The following is a 15139-nucleotide window of genomic DNA, read 5'->3' as shown; positions in this document are numbered from 1 at the left end:
ATTTCCGCGAGGAAGTGAAGTTTATTGTTATACGTCGAGTTAATCGCACTTAAGTTTGTTTTCCAAAGAACTGAAACATCACAAAGCATTGACAGGAGGACCCAGTTAACACGGAGACAAGTGTTGCTAGCCGGAATAGAGATGCTATCATGCAATGTGCTACTAGTCCATTCAATGAGGAGGGTAGAAAGGAAAACGAAAATTCTGAGGAAGCAAAGAAAACTAAACCCAACAGGGCGCGTTTGCTTCGAAGATACACGTCGCATTGTCTTCTGTTGAATGAGAATCGTAACGATGTTGATCCTAAACCGAGTAAACAGGATTCGACAATGTCGTCGAGCACGAGTGGTTTGCTGTTTACAAGACCCCTGTCAAGTTCCACTAAAAAGCAACCGAAGCCAGAAGCTTTGACTCGCCCCAAAACTAGCCGTCCGAACTTGGTTCGCGTGAGTAGCAAGACTGAAATTATCGCGGACGGGAAAAACTCAAAACAGGGCATAGCAAAGGCATCTTCGCCAACCAGAACTTCTGTTCCGACACTACGCAGACAGTCAAGTTATTTTAGTCTAAAAAGTATCCGGCGTTCTCTGTCTGTGGAAGAAGCGAGCAAGCGCTTGAGAAGGAAGGGTTCTCGAGATGAGAAGGAGCGCAAACTTAGGCGAAAAAGTTTTGTCGGAATAGCGACCTCGATTGACGAGGAAGAACAAGAAGAAAAAAGACAGCTGGTAATGTATCATTTTTTCTTCCCCTAGGCTAAGACAAGGTGCAAGAAGGGAGGAGTTAATTTTGCATATTTATCGCGGCTTCCCTTGCATTCAGTCCCTTCTGCGATTGCCAAGTTGGTTCAGTTCTTAGAGCTCGTATACTTTACCTTCTCATGACTGGAGATGAAATGATAAATAGATATGAAGAGCAGTTTAATTTTCCTGAAGATTTAAGTCAAGCTTCACAAGGCATCATATTCGCCTCAAATAGTAAGGGTGTCATCAGTTCCGTTTAGAGTAGAGCATAAAAAAGAGCTTTTTGAGGGCAAAGAAAGAAGGCATCGTTTAATCGCATAAAGCTACACGTGTAAACAGATGCAACAACCCCCAACAATTTTGGGACCTGCAATGCATCTTGGGGAGGATACATCCGATAAGGATTTGTAACTTGAAGGAGATCTCGTGGAATGCACGTGCATGGCTCCGACAATGTTGAAAGAGCTACGTGCAAACTGATCCAACATTGTTGCGCTACGCTTCGGCAATCACGGAACAAAAGAAATGTTGGGAGTTGCCGAATCAAAAGTTTGACCATCAGTTTCAAACTTTGCGCAACAACTCGCAACAACATGCAACAAGATGTGTAAACGGACGCAACATGTAACATGTCCAACAATGTTGGGAGTTTTTGGCCAACAATGTTGAGTACGTCCGTTTGCACGGGGCCTTAAGAGGGATTTGGTTGATTGGTTGCTTGATTGATTTTATTGTTTATGTAGGCTGCCACCAGGTTTCGCCGTGCCGTGTTTCTAATCCGTATATTCAGCTCCCTCTGCCTAAGCATTAGAAAATACGCAGATCAGGATAAATCGAGACAGTACGATCTGTATTACATGAGGGATATGTTACCAGAAAACGAAAATAACACAACACTAATACAAGCTATGCCGATTACGTTCAACAAGCACCTGTTCTCCAGAGATAATACGGTAAGGTTTTGCTACTTTGTACCAAATTCGTATCGCAATATCGTTTCATGAGTCACCCTTGTCTGCAATCGTTGACACAATCAGTCGAAACACTCTGCCCTTAAGGGCTTCTCTGAAGTTTTGTCGACTTAAGACGAGAAAAAACATTAGCTTCCCCTTCCCCACCCCTCCATGCAAAGCTATGCCTCTATTGAAGCTACCCTAACCTTGTTTGGAAGGTAGGGGGAGGGTTGCGTATTGTTTTGTTTTCCAAAGCACTCCATTTGACGACAGTGTTTCAACAATTTTGTCGCCGATTGTCTTTTGCAATATTTGGAATGAGAAGAAACCTGGCAGAGAACATGGCTTAACAATACTTGGGGAGACTCATTCAATCCTCGTTGAGGAATCAAACTAATACTCGTAACATTCTGTATGTTACAAGGTTCACGTTTTCTCTTCCACTGCACGAGGTGCTCTGACATTGCGTCATAGCGTAGGACATGTGTCACATGACCAGTCCAAAATTTTGTACAGTTATAATCACTTTTGGCGGAGGCTTCTGATAGGCCAGTTTTAAATTACTGAGTATCAAAATTCATACTTGGCTTAGACGCTTAGTGGGGTGAGGTAAGCATCACTTTTGTTGCAATCTATGACTTCTCTAGGCCATGGCTATTAAATTTCCTTGTTAGTGTCTAGATAGATCCACCTGATTTCTATCAATACTTCTCTTTTTATATCTTCCTGCGGAAGCCAAAAAGTTATTTCCCTCAAATAACTCGACCAGGATAACATCGTGCCTAGGTCTATAAATCAGCTAAAATTACTCTCGAGAAAGGGTATCACTCGAAAAAACTGTTTAAATCCCCTGAGTCTCAGCAGCGGCAGCACCCAATTATAAGTAACCTGTTTATTTTATTTAAAGCTTCATTTTCCCCTGTGGGCTCGTTTGACTTGTGCCAAGAAGCCCGAAGAAAGAACTGAAGCTGAAATGAAGAAGCTTGCGACTTTGCTGCGAGGAATGAAGAGCTTTGGAAAATTTTCCCGCGAGGCACAGCGAAACTTGTGTCAGACCATGACTTATGCATGGTGAGAATAGCTTTACTAATGTTGCCAAACTTAGAATTTAAGATAACCAAGAAAAATGACTAAAAGCGAAAGATGAACCAACAAAAATTTGAGAAAATGGTTACACTTTATTGGCAATTCAGGGTTTCATTAGAACCTTGTTTTTACTACAGATAGAATAATATATAACAGCGCAATAACATAAACTTCCTCTGGATTTCTGCTTTGTTTTCCTCTCTAGTCCTCTCTTTTTATAAAGTCATTCTTCTCTTTCAATTATTTCCTCAGTTATGAACGCAGAAGGTTGATCGTGCGGCAGGGACATCCGGGATTTTGTTTCTACTTCATAGTCTCGGGCTCAGTCTCCGTGACTATAACGCGAAAGGATTACAAGACCGGTGTTTACGTCACAAACACTGTTGATGTCCTAGAGAAGAACGAGGCCTTTGGGGTAATATGATATTCTGTAACGTCACTGATTACGAAAGTTATAAATTGGTCACTGGCTCTTATTCTTACGGACTTATTCTTGAAGTCCCTAAGAGAATCCTTTTTTTTTTTCTTCCTTTTATTACGTCAATATTGAAAACTTGGCAATGACTGATAACCGTTATGTTTGTAGCAACAATCTTTCTTGTAACTAAAGACTCCCGAATTAAATAAGAAGAGTTAATTTAAAAGTAATAATTTTCAAAGAAATATTTATTTCAAACGTTGAATATTGCTTGTTAGCAAGGACAGTTGAAGAGCTATTTTACAAACTTTTCGTTTCACTAAAACACTTGTTTTCGCAGGAAATAGCACTCATTTCAGAAGAAGCAATAAGAACAGCTACAATTATCTGTCGAGAACGTGTAGAGGTTCTGGTGGTTAACAGAGAGACCATCTTGCAATATTGTCCAGATGTGTTTCAGCGAGAATACGATGAAAAAGTACAGGTCATGAAGTAAGTAAACCCTATCCTGGGTAGTGACTGATAAATTTGCTGTTGTACACGTGAGGCGCTCGTGTTCTGAATGTAGGAAAAGTGTGACTGTTTGTTGCTAACGCGTAGGATCACGTTACTGACATGTGGATTTTGGAATGCTAGCTCCAAGTTTCTTTGCTTTATTTTGAGATTTCGTTAGGGATTAGGTTTGTCTCGTATATCCGAACGATATAAGCTGTCGTTGTGGAGAGAAAAGAGTCGACATCGTTAGTGTGTTTAAAAGATCTCGAATACGTCACCGAAATGCATTGACCAAGACGGCTTGGGAAAACGCCGTACAGGGACTAGGCAAAGGCGCTTCGATTTTTCTGATTTTTGCACGAGGCGAGCGCGAAACGCGAGGGACTGGTGAGGAGAAGCGATCGTTTTTTTTCCACCGATTTCTAAATCAATGGAAATAACTCAACTCGGTCCATAATTTACAGAGGTGTTTATTCTCGAAATTTTCACTAAAAACCTTACTGCTGTACATATCCTGTAAGAATAAACTGCTGTGGCTGAATAGTCCTGATTAACAGAGGAAGTCTCCTTACGAAGCCGGGGGGGGGGTGGGGGGAGGCGGACTTGGGCAAATTTTGTGAGGCAACCTGCTGATTGATTTAGTGAAAGGAATAACAAAGCGTCTAGTTTGTGATCAACAATCTAGCATTTTGGATAGTCATAACTAGTTACCAAAAAACAGAAACTTATGCATGCTTGTGCATTCATAGAGTTCTGTTTACATCCTCATCAAATTCATGTATTGATGAAATGAATAATGTTCGAGATTGTGAAACATAAAGCACTGTTTTGTTTTCTCTAAAAATCGATTGCAGGAGCCATTCCTTGTTTTGCGGCTGGGGAGAGGATTTATTACGATCTTTAACTCATCGTTCACATATCAGAGAGGTGAGGACGTTATAGCTCAGGTTCTTTATTCCACGTGGCGGCCAGGTTATTCCCTCAGAAAACTAAAAGCTTTGTTTTAACTCGTCTGAACTTAAAAGTTTTCTTCTGTGAGGCTAGCCGCGCAAAATGTTTTTTTGTTGGTTTGTTTGTTGGCTTGTTGTATTTGGTATTTTTTGATGTAAAAATGGCGGCTGTGTTGTACGTAAAGGTCTATCCAGGCCACAATGTTAAAAAATTTGCCTAAGATGCATGGTCGACAGACAAGGAAAGGAAGCATGAAAGTGTGCCCTGATCCGGCTAAAGTTGCCGGCAGTTCAGCTGATTTTGATTTTGAAAGCAAAGAAAGATTGGGAATAATTCGAAAGGGTTGGGCAGCGATTTCAGTGCAAACGCTGTCCAAGAAAACAACTGTACTGAAGGCTCAGATTCCAGAAGACCTTAATTTCTCAGAAACTGAGGGGAAAAATAGGGAAGGGTTAGCCTGCGAGCAAGCTCTCCTATTTGGGCGAGTGAAGCGAGTCTCGCGAGAACGCGTGAGCGAGCGGCGAAGCCCCGAGGGGCCGGCGAAAGGCCCCCTCGCTCGCGCGTTCTCGCGAGGCTCACTTCGCATACCCAAATAGGAGAGCTTGCTCGCAGGCTAGGGACGGGTGAGCCTTTCTTCCGATAAGGCTTAAGCTAAACCAATTGTGGTGAGAGGTATATGGCGCTAGAAGTGAATCCCATTAGTAGAGCTGTACGTAATGCGATGCGTAAACTAAAAAGATCTGATTAAAAATTCTCCTTTGTGGCCCCTTTACGTCTCCTTTGACATAAGTTAAGAGAACTTTACTTATGAAATTTAGGGTTATACGAAGATAAAGTCATCTGGCTCATATATTTGCCTATTTTCATGATATAACCTGTTAGCTGGCCAATATATTGTTGGAAGAAGTTACGTGCTAATCACTTTCTGAAGTTAAAGGTTAAAGGGTTAACCGCTCCAGTTTTTTTGTTAATATGTTTTCTAGTATTCTTATGGAAAGCTTGTCGATATCGATTCAACAGCCTCGGAGTCCATTTACTTTGTAATAAAGGTAAGTTTTTCAATAGATGACTGTGATATTGAAATCGTGCTACTCAGATCAAAGGAAATTAGATTTTACAGTTTTTACTCTTTTTTTCTTCGCGCAAAGCAATTTACAAAGTGGGTGTCCTGTATGCAGGTGGCCTTGGTAGGAGAAGGATACTTGAACAAGCCCGGATACATACTGTATATGTATGGGCGGTTAGAGCATCTCAGAGTCTTTGTGCTATGTCCTTGGATTCTCCGAGGAGAGAGCGCCAATGGCGCTCGATGGCCAGTCTGCCGGTATTCCAGAACTGGCAACGCAGCTATGGAGACCTGCTGGCTACGCCACTGTTTGATTCCATTCGATTTACCCCTTGCAACCCCTTAGCATGGCATGTGTAATTTATGGAGAAGTATAAGTTAGACTATGAGCAGTCTCTCTATTTTCTTAGTCTGTCGAACGAGACGCGCGAGACGCGCGTAACTGAAGACGTGCTGTCGCCCTCGTTTCTCGCTTCTCGCGGCTTCACCGTTTGGCACTCGCGCGCGCGCGCACACTCGTCTCTAAATCTAAAGAAAACGACACACTTCTCCCATTTTCAGTATAATTTACCCTTTATGATCTGTTTTCAGGGTAAAATTGACATGTTGCGTCGCGTTGACTTAAAAGATGTCCTCAAATCTGGTGTTACGACTAGCTCATTCCATAATCGAGCGCTTCCTCGACCAGCAACAGCAGTTCCTGGTAAAAACGGAAAAAATACATGCTATGTTAACGTGGGGTCTTTGCAACCTAATGATTCCTGGGTAAGTAGTCAAAAAACCTGCTTTACTCAAATTTCCATCTATTTAGAAAGAGGTGCCGATTGTGGACACAGTTTTTGCGTACAATACATTGTACCAATATCAGCACCGAAGCACACACTGCCAATTGCAACTCCGAAGTTAACTCCGAGGTAAGGCCAGTACAAGGTAAGGCCAGTACATTACGCATGCGCAAAGCCATATCACCCGGGCAGTGGCAACCAAGGACAGCTGTTTCGTCCTCATTAGGACTCATCAGCATGGCATAGCCCCAGGCGAGAGGTCTCACTTGCGGGTCATCGACCCCGCTGTTCACTGCCGAGACGAGTGTAAAAGCACTTGTCAAGCGCCAGATCTACCGTACACATGATAGTTGGTGGTGTGTGCTACGGTGCTGACATTAATATAATTTTTGCGTAGCCTACCAGAGACGGAACTGCTATTCTTTATCATTATTGCTTTTTTTTTTCATTAAAAAAAATATTTTTCATTTTCTAGGATCTAAAAACCCTTGGAATGGACGCCCCATCAGGACAGGGGAACATTTTAGTCAGCGCGGGAGTGAGAGTGTTGAAGGTGCCTAAAAGGAGAGTAATTGAGTTAATTCCCAAGGGACATATGGAGGTGTTTCAAGAGAACTTCTCCCCTCGACACAGGTCAGAGCCTAGTAACCAGGCCTATGTTTCTCAAAGCCCCTCAGATGTCTTGCACTTCTTCTAACAATTACGATAATGAAGTAGCCTTCAAATACAGCCGCGGTGTCGGGGATCGATAAGAAGCGGCTGTTTTCGCAGGCTAATAAAGGAGTTGCTAGCCTCCCACGTACGGGAGTCGTATTTCCTCCCTTCCCAGAAAAAGCGTTTCTCGTGAGGGAGGAAATACGACTCCCTCCCCTAAAAACGCCTGCGTGGGAGCTATAGAGCTGCCTGTTTATAACAAAATTTGGTAAGTGGTCGTGCCCTTTTTCATCCTTGCTTAGACTGTTCAGAGTCCTCTATTTTTCCTTACGATCGTCGAGATCGAGCGGTTTGCATTACGGGCTGCCATCTTGCATGAGTGTCAAAACTACTTAGGAGAGGGGGCAAGGGGACGGTTCCCGACGCCAGCCCCCTCGATACATTTAAATATCAAGATGTCCGTCATTAACAGTAAGGCGCGCTACGATCTCACGAAAAAATAGGGGACTGTGAACAGTTTAATCCTGGGTAGAAACCAGCACAATTTTGTTTTTTTTTGTCTTTTAAATGAACATCTGCAGGAGCATATCACTGTCTATAATTTCAGCCAGCCTCAAAACATAAAATGTATAGATTTTTTTTTAGATTTCTAAAGTTCGAACGTATCCTTCGTTCCTGTTTTTGTAGGTGCCTTACAGAGGAAGAAGTGTACCGTGATTATTTGGCCGCAGAAACATGGCTAGATTACAGAAAAAAGGTTCTTCGAAATGTAATGGACATCAAAGCTGGACGCTTTATAGCCCATGTGTCCGCTACAGCAAAGGGTTCTACAGGCTGGACGGCATGGCCTGGAACCCAACAAAAAACGTGATTGAAATATTCTTGCCTCTGGGGATTGACAGTAGATAGATTCTTGTTCTCAGCAGTGCTTAACCATCCCTCTGGTTGGAACAGGTTTTGATAGAAAACGCTGCTAAAAGTCGGTATGGTTCAAGCGTGGAAAACGTACGACAGCGTGTTTGGGGTGGGAAAATGATCAATAAACACTCTGAACGGTGAATATGGCAAAGACGCGTAGAAGTCGAACTGCGCGAGCCGAAAGCAGAAAGTGCCTGGGCAACGCCGTGCGGATGGGGGGGTTACCTGGGCCATGTTTGGCTGGATATATGTCACTGCACACTTATCAGAACCCCTACCCCATTCTACTCTATACTTTGGCCCACTATGGACCCCATCTTAGTCCCTAATTTGGGCAAATGTAATTTTCGCCATTCCAATTTAGTCACTTTTTTACACTTTTACAACCGCGAATCTTCCTGTTTTGAAATTCGTTCGTTTTCCACTGTCTCCCGGGTCCGGTCTTTGATCCTCCCCGGTCTCTTTCGGGGAAATGAGTGCGACCTCATTTTAACGAACAGCGGCAGGTAACCGAACCTAAGTTTTAAATCCCTACGTACCAAAATTTTCTTATCCCAATCCAAAATCCCGAAAATCTACGACCCCATTGTCGTAACTCCATTGAAAATGCAACCCCCGTTATGGTCAATCCAGCGGCACATCCCTATTAGCCTGTTACTACGAAGTAACCCCTCCTTGGGAAACGGCGAATGTCACAAATATTTTCCCTCAAGTCGAACTGGAAAAGTCGAGTGCAAACACAAAAAATGTGAGAGAAGCGCGAAAAGGGCTTTTAGAAAGTTTATGGATGGTACTCTTTACGTTTTGGACATCCGTTGTCTTGGACATGATAAAAGCTATTTCGCTCGAGAACAGAAATTAGTAATGATTGCCGAGATAAAAGATTTCGTCCACGCACTGAGAACCAAACAAAACCACAATAATTCTCGTCAGTAAATGACTGTACAACTCGACTAAGTACTTTGTAAAATAAGAAACAGACAAACTATTTAATACGCTCAGTTTGTATTTCAATTTGTACAAAAAATCGAAACAAATACAAAACTAGTTATTAACTCTGCTAAGTTAGTCAAAACTCACTTAACATTTTTTGCCGCTGATACAGAAAAAACAAAAAGTTTAAAAAATTGAAGTTTTCCCAGCGGTAATTAACGAGAAAAGAATACAATAAAAAATTTACTTCTCCTTGAAGAGTTGTCTTTTTCAAATAAACAATGCCAAAATTCTAACCAATCTTGGTTTATGTCAATTTAGATTCTGAGATTAAAATTCTGTAGTGTGGCCATTCAAATAAACCGTTGAGCATGAAAGTTCTTGAAACCATGTGGTCTGGGGAAGTTTTCGTTTTTTTCCCCTGGAATTTTGACGCTGGCAACTTGCTTGACTGGAAGGTTGAAATCCTAGTAGGGATATTAAATGCAATGACAGACAAAAAACAAATAACGATAATGCTTATAAGCTCACAAACGACTTGTTACCTAGGAGCTGTTTAAATGGAGGGAGGCTATCACCAGGAAGATCGATATCCTAGAAGGCGGAAAAACTTTCCGTTGGGTTTGCATGCAGAAATTTCAGTCCGTGTGGTTAACGGTAGAGAAGGAATTAAAGATTAAAGATTACCCACTGAACGACCCGCCGCCAGTTTTGTGTGTTTTGTCCCTAATACCAGGTTCTTCCTGGCGAATGCAGTTTACATAGTGCTAGGATCTTCCTACCTCTCAGCTAGGGAGATCGTAGTACTAGGAAGATCGTAGCGCCAGAGACAAGTACATCCCTTTGCATGTAAACTGAATACAGAAAACATATGGCGCTAAGATGATTCCCCTTCTAGGATCTTCCTGGTGCTAGGATATTCCTCCCTCCACGTAAACAGCCCCATAGTTTCACAATTATGCACAGAACGAGAAGTCCTGCATGGTCTCAAGCCACTTAAACAAAGATGACGGAATACTAAAAAAAAAAAACAACTAGCTAGAGTTACTGCATTTTCCTTCATCATTCTTCACTTCTTCTTCACTCCATCCGCTAGTATAGCAAACTCACTTTATACTTCTTCAATACTATCTACCATGGCCTTCAAAATGCAGATTCATAATATTCTCCGCATGAATGTGAAACCCGTCTATTTAACGTACTAATTGAATCAATCAGAAGCCATCGGTTGTTTACTTCTTTTTGTATTTGTCTAAGAGCGCCTGAATCTTGGTTAAATCCTTTTCCTCTGCAATGTCAAAAACAGTTTTTCCTGACTCGTCTTCGACATATGGATCAGCTCCCTAGTGGCAACAAGTGTAAAATAGAGAGAACATAGGATTAATTGGGTTTCTGGCAAACTGCCCACCTACCCCTCCCCAAAGCCAATATTGTGCCCTAAACGAGAAGTAAGTGTTAATGTTGGCTTAGGGAAGGAGTGGGTAGGCATTTTCCCAAAAACCTAAATTGATCCAGAACATCAATACATTTATTGAAGGTCTTGGAACCTCTACGCCCAAATGAAAACAACGACTTTTTATAGCAAGTGCAATTTGTGTAACTAAATGATACGAATAGACCTTTCCAAGGTTTTTTACAACTTTTGACTTTGACAAGTTAATAGGGAAAATCAGTTGACACCACTGGAAATAGCGTCTTAAAGTTAGTAAAATTGCCAAGTTTGAAAGAGGTTTGGTGAAAACTAACGAAGTTTTAGCTCCTCAAAGTAGCGACGGAAATTTTACAGACGTTTTTTTTTTGGTGGAGGGCACAAACTTAATTCGCCCCCAACCCCATACAAACGTCTGCAAACGTTGAGGCTTTATATATCTTCACTGGCTTGAGACATCAAACTTTCAAATTGGGAAGTGTTACAAATTTTAAGGCGCTCTTTTCATTGGTGTCGGCGAAGCAACTCGAAGTTCGAGATCTCGATTGTTCGATGTCTCGCTCGCGGAACTTCTGTCTCACACAACGAATCTGAATGCCTTTGTTTTAACTCCCGCTGTACGAATTTATCGAGACAGAACACCGAAAGAGGGAGAATATCAACTCCCAGTTACCATTTTTGACGTCAGGGACGTCAACATTCTCGTTTCTTAAGGCCCCTATTACCTGCTGTTTGGCTGTTTTGCCGTGAATACGGTAGGAAGCAGAGAAGTGCGAATAAAGGAGATGAAGGCCGGGAACGTTCGGACTTAACTGACTTTATTCAAACTATAAAGGGAATTCAGCTTAATTACTTACTTCTTTAAGTAGAAAATCCACAGTTCCAAGGTGATCCTTATCAACAGCTGCCATCAGGGGAGTCATACCATCGATATCTTGGTACTGTACGAAGGACAAAAATGGCAATTTTCATTCTGGGTTTAGTGTGAAAGAGTTCCTGAAGTCCCGTCTTTGAAGTTTTTTTAGTGTGTGTGATTACTGAGTTTGTTCGCCTGCTTTTGCGCAGACTTGCTGGAAGGCTTTTGCAAAAACCATACTTAGTTTCTTGGTATTGGTTTTGGCATTTAATTCGCGTCTGTACTTAGTTTTTCAAACGGACAAAGTTACTGCAAGTCTGACATTTCGAGACATTCCTTCTGCTCTAGTGTTGTGTTATCACTGATTTGTTCAAAGTATTCCGTTGCTCTGTTGTAACTCAGTAATTTAAGTGTCATTGACAGCCGGAACGATCAATGCTTTGAGCCCTTCAAGTTTGTCACCTTGCGAACCTGTCTGAAAACAAAACCACAACTCCTTATTTTTTATTTTATCGCGTTCGACGATGGAGGAGACATCGTGATTCCGGTTTCCCTGGCTGTGGCTGCTACAGCCAGAAGGACTTGAACAATCAAGATGTCTTTAATTTTAGGACCCAAAACATCTTAGTCGTTCAAGTTCTTCGAACTGTAATTTTGAATTTTCACCTCCAGATAGGTGACCTCCGCGCTTCCAGACTTTCCCTGCTGGGGGCGGGGGGCGGGGGAGAAGCCTTTTTTCCCCGCAATTCGGCGAAAAGAGGCCTCTGCTAGCGCTATATATAGCAGGGACCTTCAGACTGTAATTGCTAAAATAGCATAAAACTTACGTCAATGATAGCCATCCTTTGTAACAGAAACCTACAAATTGGAACCTTCCCGGCATCAGCTGCATAATGGAGAGCGTTTCGTCCATGTTTTACTTCGCAGTTTATCTCGGTTCCCTACAAAAACACACACACACACACACAAAACGAAAATACACGTTCAATACCCGGAGGGATAAAGCTAGCTGACTCGTTTACTAGATCGGTACTAATCGATTAAGGGTCTCCTTTCTTTTAATCTTCTGACTTCTAATGCATTCATTTAGCCTGCTAAAAAAGGTGATATTGCGAGTACTTAGGCGCGGGATTTGGGGGCGCCGGCGCGAAGCAAGCCAAAACCCGCCTGAGTGCCGCCAATAATGTCTGTTGTGTAGATTAGCATGATAAAAATAATAATAATAATAATAATAATAATAATAATAATAATAATAATAATTATAATAATAATAATAATAATAATCACAATGATAATAAATTTCGATTTGTAACCCGCAAGTATCTATTTTATGTTAAGGTAATAAAAAGCGCGATTCATTCAGTGTGGTCGGGAACGTCGCAGTCCAATCAGAGCAAAAAACACCACGCAGTCACTGCCTGGTAAGGGACTGTGCAATAATTATCAGGAGCGGGACTGAGAAATGAGCTTTAAAGGGGAAATTATTATGTAGTGCCCTCCCGTTCGCAAAAGCAGAATTAGTTCAGCCCCCCTTTTGATCTCTTGATAATTTTTAATAAGAAAAATGAAAGAGCAGAGAAGGTGAAAAGAGGAAAAGAGGAAGCTCACAGCTTGTGAAAACAGAAGAAAAAGAGCATGCCTTATTTTCCGTTCCCTGGGAGGAGTCCCATTTGCAGAGGACTTTGAGCCGGACATATTTGGTTTGCCCAACTGGAAACAGTTGATTGTGATCTGTGAAACCCTACATTTGTTTACCTCAAAGACAGGCAAGGCATGCTTGCGCGCGACCTTTGCAGGGGAAACTGCTTCGCCCAGGGAGCCCTGGAGATTGTCTGGGACTTCTGCACCTGAGGGTGAATGAACTTACAACTGTCTTAAAGGACAGTTTCTAAATACAAATGGTTTTTTAGGGACAAGTTATGTTTTTAGTTGAATTTGGCCTTGTAATGGATACTAGGATTATAGAAATTTTATGACACAAATCAATTATTTTGCAAGGAAAATCTGGTAACATGTCTAAAATGTGATGTTTGTGCCCCCCCCCCCCCATCTTGGCATTATTTTCACTTAATCCCCCCCCCCCAATCTGGTTTTTAAGCTCCCCCCTCCATCATGATAATTATTGCACTGTCCCTAACATTATTTTCATTTCATTCGGAAATTTTACCTGTTTAAGACCATATGTTTTCGTGCTCGGGCTTTCTCTTTTAAACTACGGAAGGATTAGGTAGAAGTTTTACTCTTTACCCCTCATTTAATTCAAACTCATTGCACCTATCTTCATGCACAGGATCATTTGTAGAGAGAGGCATAAATGCTTTCTAAAGTAAAGCACTGAAACCCGAGTATGTAATACGAGCGTATCCCTTTTAAAATTGACTAAGAGGACCTTTCAAAAGATCTTAAGGATTTGAAAATGACCTTTTTGAGGAAGACGGAAACAGTCTTGATCTGTAAAGGAAAGAATCAGTTACAGAAAAAAGGGCAAAAAAGTCGACAAGAAATCAACTCTGCCCACCCATCAATTCCTGTCACAGAAGTAACGGGCATGCTACGTTTGTAAGTTATCACAAACGCGCTGATAGTTGTGAACCTACAGTTTTTTTTTTCGGAAACTGATCTCGAGGGAACGAGTACTAATGACAGATTTGGGTTGGAACAAGATCACCTTGATATTTTCTTCAAACGTAATCACGTAATCATTCTATGGACCCCCTACATTCTGAGTACGATACTTTAATGAACATTAAAATGAAATATGAATAAATTGAGCTATAAACATGGTGAGAACTTAAAATAACAAAAAATGATAATTTCGTTATTTTTTCATTACATCCGTTATTCTCGAATAAGTCGCCTTTCATAAAGGGCCTTGCATGAACCGCACTTATGACAATGACACTGCAATGAAAACGCGCCCAAATCTGTAATCAGTACTTATAGTTTAGTCCTCATGGAGGAACCAGTCATGGGTTATCAAAACATTTGCTCTCGTTAATTACAAAACTACTATTAATATTTAGTTAGTTAAACAAGTAGACAAAGACGACATGAAGCCAGACCACACATTATTGAACTGTATAGCTACCAAACAAACGGGATGCTACACTTACGGGTCTGTTAAGATGCTTTTCGATGTACATCAAGTCTCCAGTTTGGATCGCCTGTATAAACTGCTCACTTGCACTCATGTTTAAAAAGCTATGCGTCAACAAAAACCTACCAGAGGCGAACGTCTGTTCATAAATCAGCTAACAGATAATTTTTAGTACTGACTCAACCGTGCTCTCAGTCAGATTGTTTTTGTGATATTCTTAAAATTCTTTGAGCTTTACATACCCGCAGCTTAAAAGGGCAATCAGCCATGCAATTTTGATAGATAAAGATAATAGACCAGTGGTGGGTTGTTTATTATTATACGTACACAAACCTTTTGTTCGGGTTTGTTGCGTTTTGCCCTTTTTCTGCAAACAAACAATTACCCTTTTATTAATAAGCGTCTGGAAGTGCGTGTTTGACAGAGACGATGATACGTTTACTTTCCTGCATATAAATGTATACTACGAATACGTTCTGGAATAAAAATATTTTTCTTCCGTGACAAGGTATAGAGTGATAGCCACTGGAGTTGGTTTAAAGAACAGGGAGAGGCAAAGATAACGTATCTGATGAGCATACTTGAATGTCCCTTTGTGTTCGGTTTATGACGTCATCGAGTCAGCCAATGACCCTACATGTCTATGAAGACTCACATTCATTGTGGATCAAAACATTTAATTTTACTTTCAGCATTTTATTTTTTCGTATTGATGTCATCAAAATTGTAGCCTACAGAGCACTGTTGAATTCCTTTGC

General features: G+C 41.3%; 2 protein-coding genes across 2 annotated transcripts; one reads left to right on the top strand and one right to left on the bottom strand.

Moving 5' to 3' along the window:
* Nucleotides 1–32: 32 nt before the first annotated feature.
* On the top strand, nt 33–8593 carry LOC140940427 (uncharacterized). The gene is made up of 10 exons (XM_073389397.1): nt 33–725; nt 1484–1693; nt 2601–2764; nt 3032–3194; nt 3538–3689; nt 4547–4619; nt 5627–5692; nt 6301–6474; nt 6970–7127; nt 7836–8593. The coding sequence occupies exons 1-10, from the start codon at nt 150–152 to the stop codon at nt 8017–8019; spliced, it is 1920 nt and encodes a 639-aa protein (XP_073245498.1). The 5' UTR covers nt 33–149; the 3' UTR covers nt 8020–8593.
* Nucleotides 8594–10065: 1472 nt separating this feature from the next.
* On the bottom strand, nt 10066–14634 carry LOC140940429 (myotrophin homolog). Its single transcript, XM_073389401.1, has 4 exons — nt 14398–14634; nt 12112–12225; nt 11286–11369; nt 10066–10342 (listed from the first exon to the last, which is right to left on the bottom strand). Exons 1-4 carry the CDS (start codon nt 14473–14475, stop codon nt 10232–10234), a joined length of 387 nt encoding a protein of 128 aa, XP_073245502.1. The 5' UTR covers nt 14476–14634; the 3' UTR covers nt 10066–10231.
* Nucleotides 14635–15139: the final 505 nt, after the last annotated feature.

This window comes from Porites lutea, chromosome 6 (genome assembly GCF_958299795.1).
Source record: "Porites lutea chromosome 6, jaPorLute2.1, whole genome shotgun sequence".
Taxonomy (NCBI): domain Eukaryota; kingdom Metazoa; phylum Cnidaria; class Anthozoa; order Scleractinia; family Poritidae; genus Porites; species Porites lutea.
This window is presented reverse-complemented; position numbering and strand designations above follow the sequence as displayed.

What these genes read in the sequence shown, in the direction of transcription:
- LOC140940427 (XM_073389397.1), top strand. Translation starts at nt 150, where the DNA reads ATGCAATGTGCTACTAGTCCATTCAATGAGGAGGGTAGAAAGGAAAAC. An exon ending in TGCAACCTAATGATTCCTGG is followed by an intron (nt 6,475 to 6,969) that starts GTAAGTAGTCAA and finishes TTCATTTTCTAG; the next exon opens with GATCTAAAAACCCTTGGAAT. An exon ending in AACTTCTCCCCTCGACACAG is followed by an intron (nt 7,128 to 7,835) that starts GTCAGAGCCTAG and finishes CTGTTTTTGTAG; the next exon opens with GTGCCTTACAGAGGAAGAAG.
- LOC140940429 (XM_073389401.1), bottom strand. Translation starts at nt 14,475, where the DNA reads ATGAGTGCAAGTGAGCAGTTTATACAGGCGATCCAAACTGGAGACTTG. An exon ending in AAAGGATGGCTATCATTGAC is followed by an intron (nt 11,370 to 12,111) that starts GTAAGTTTTATG and finishes TCCTTCGTACAG; the next exon opens with TACCAAGATATCGATGGTAT. An exon ending in TGGATTTTCTACTTAAAGAA is followed by an intron (nt 10,343 to 11,285) that starts GTAAGTAATTAA and finishes TGTTGCCACTAG; the next exon opens with GGAGCTGATCCATATGTCGA.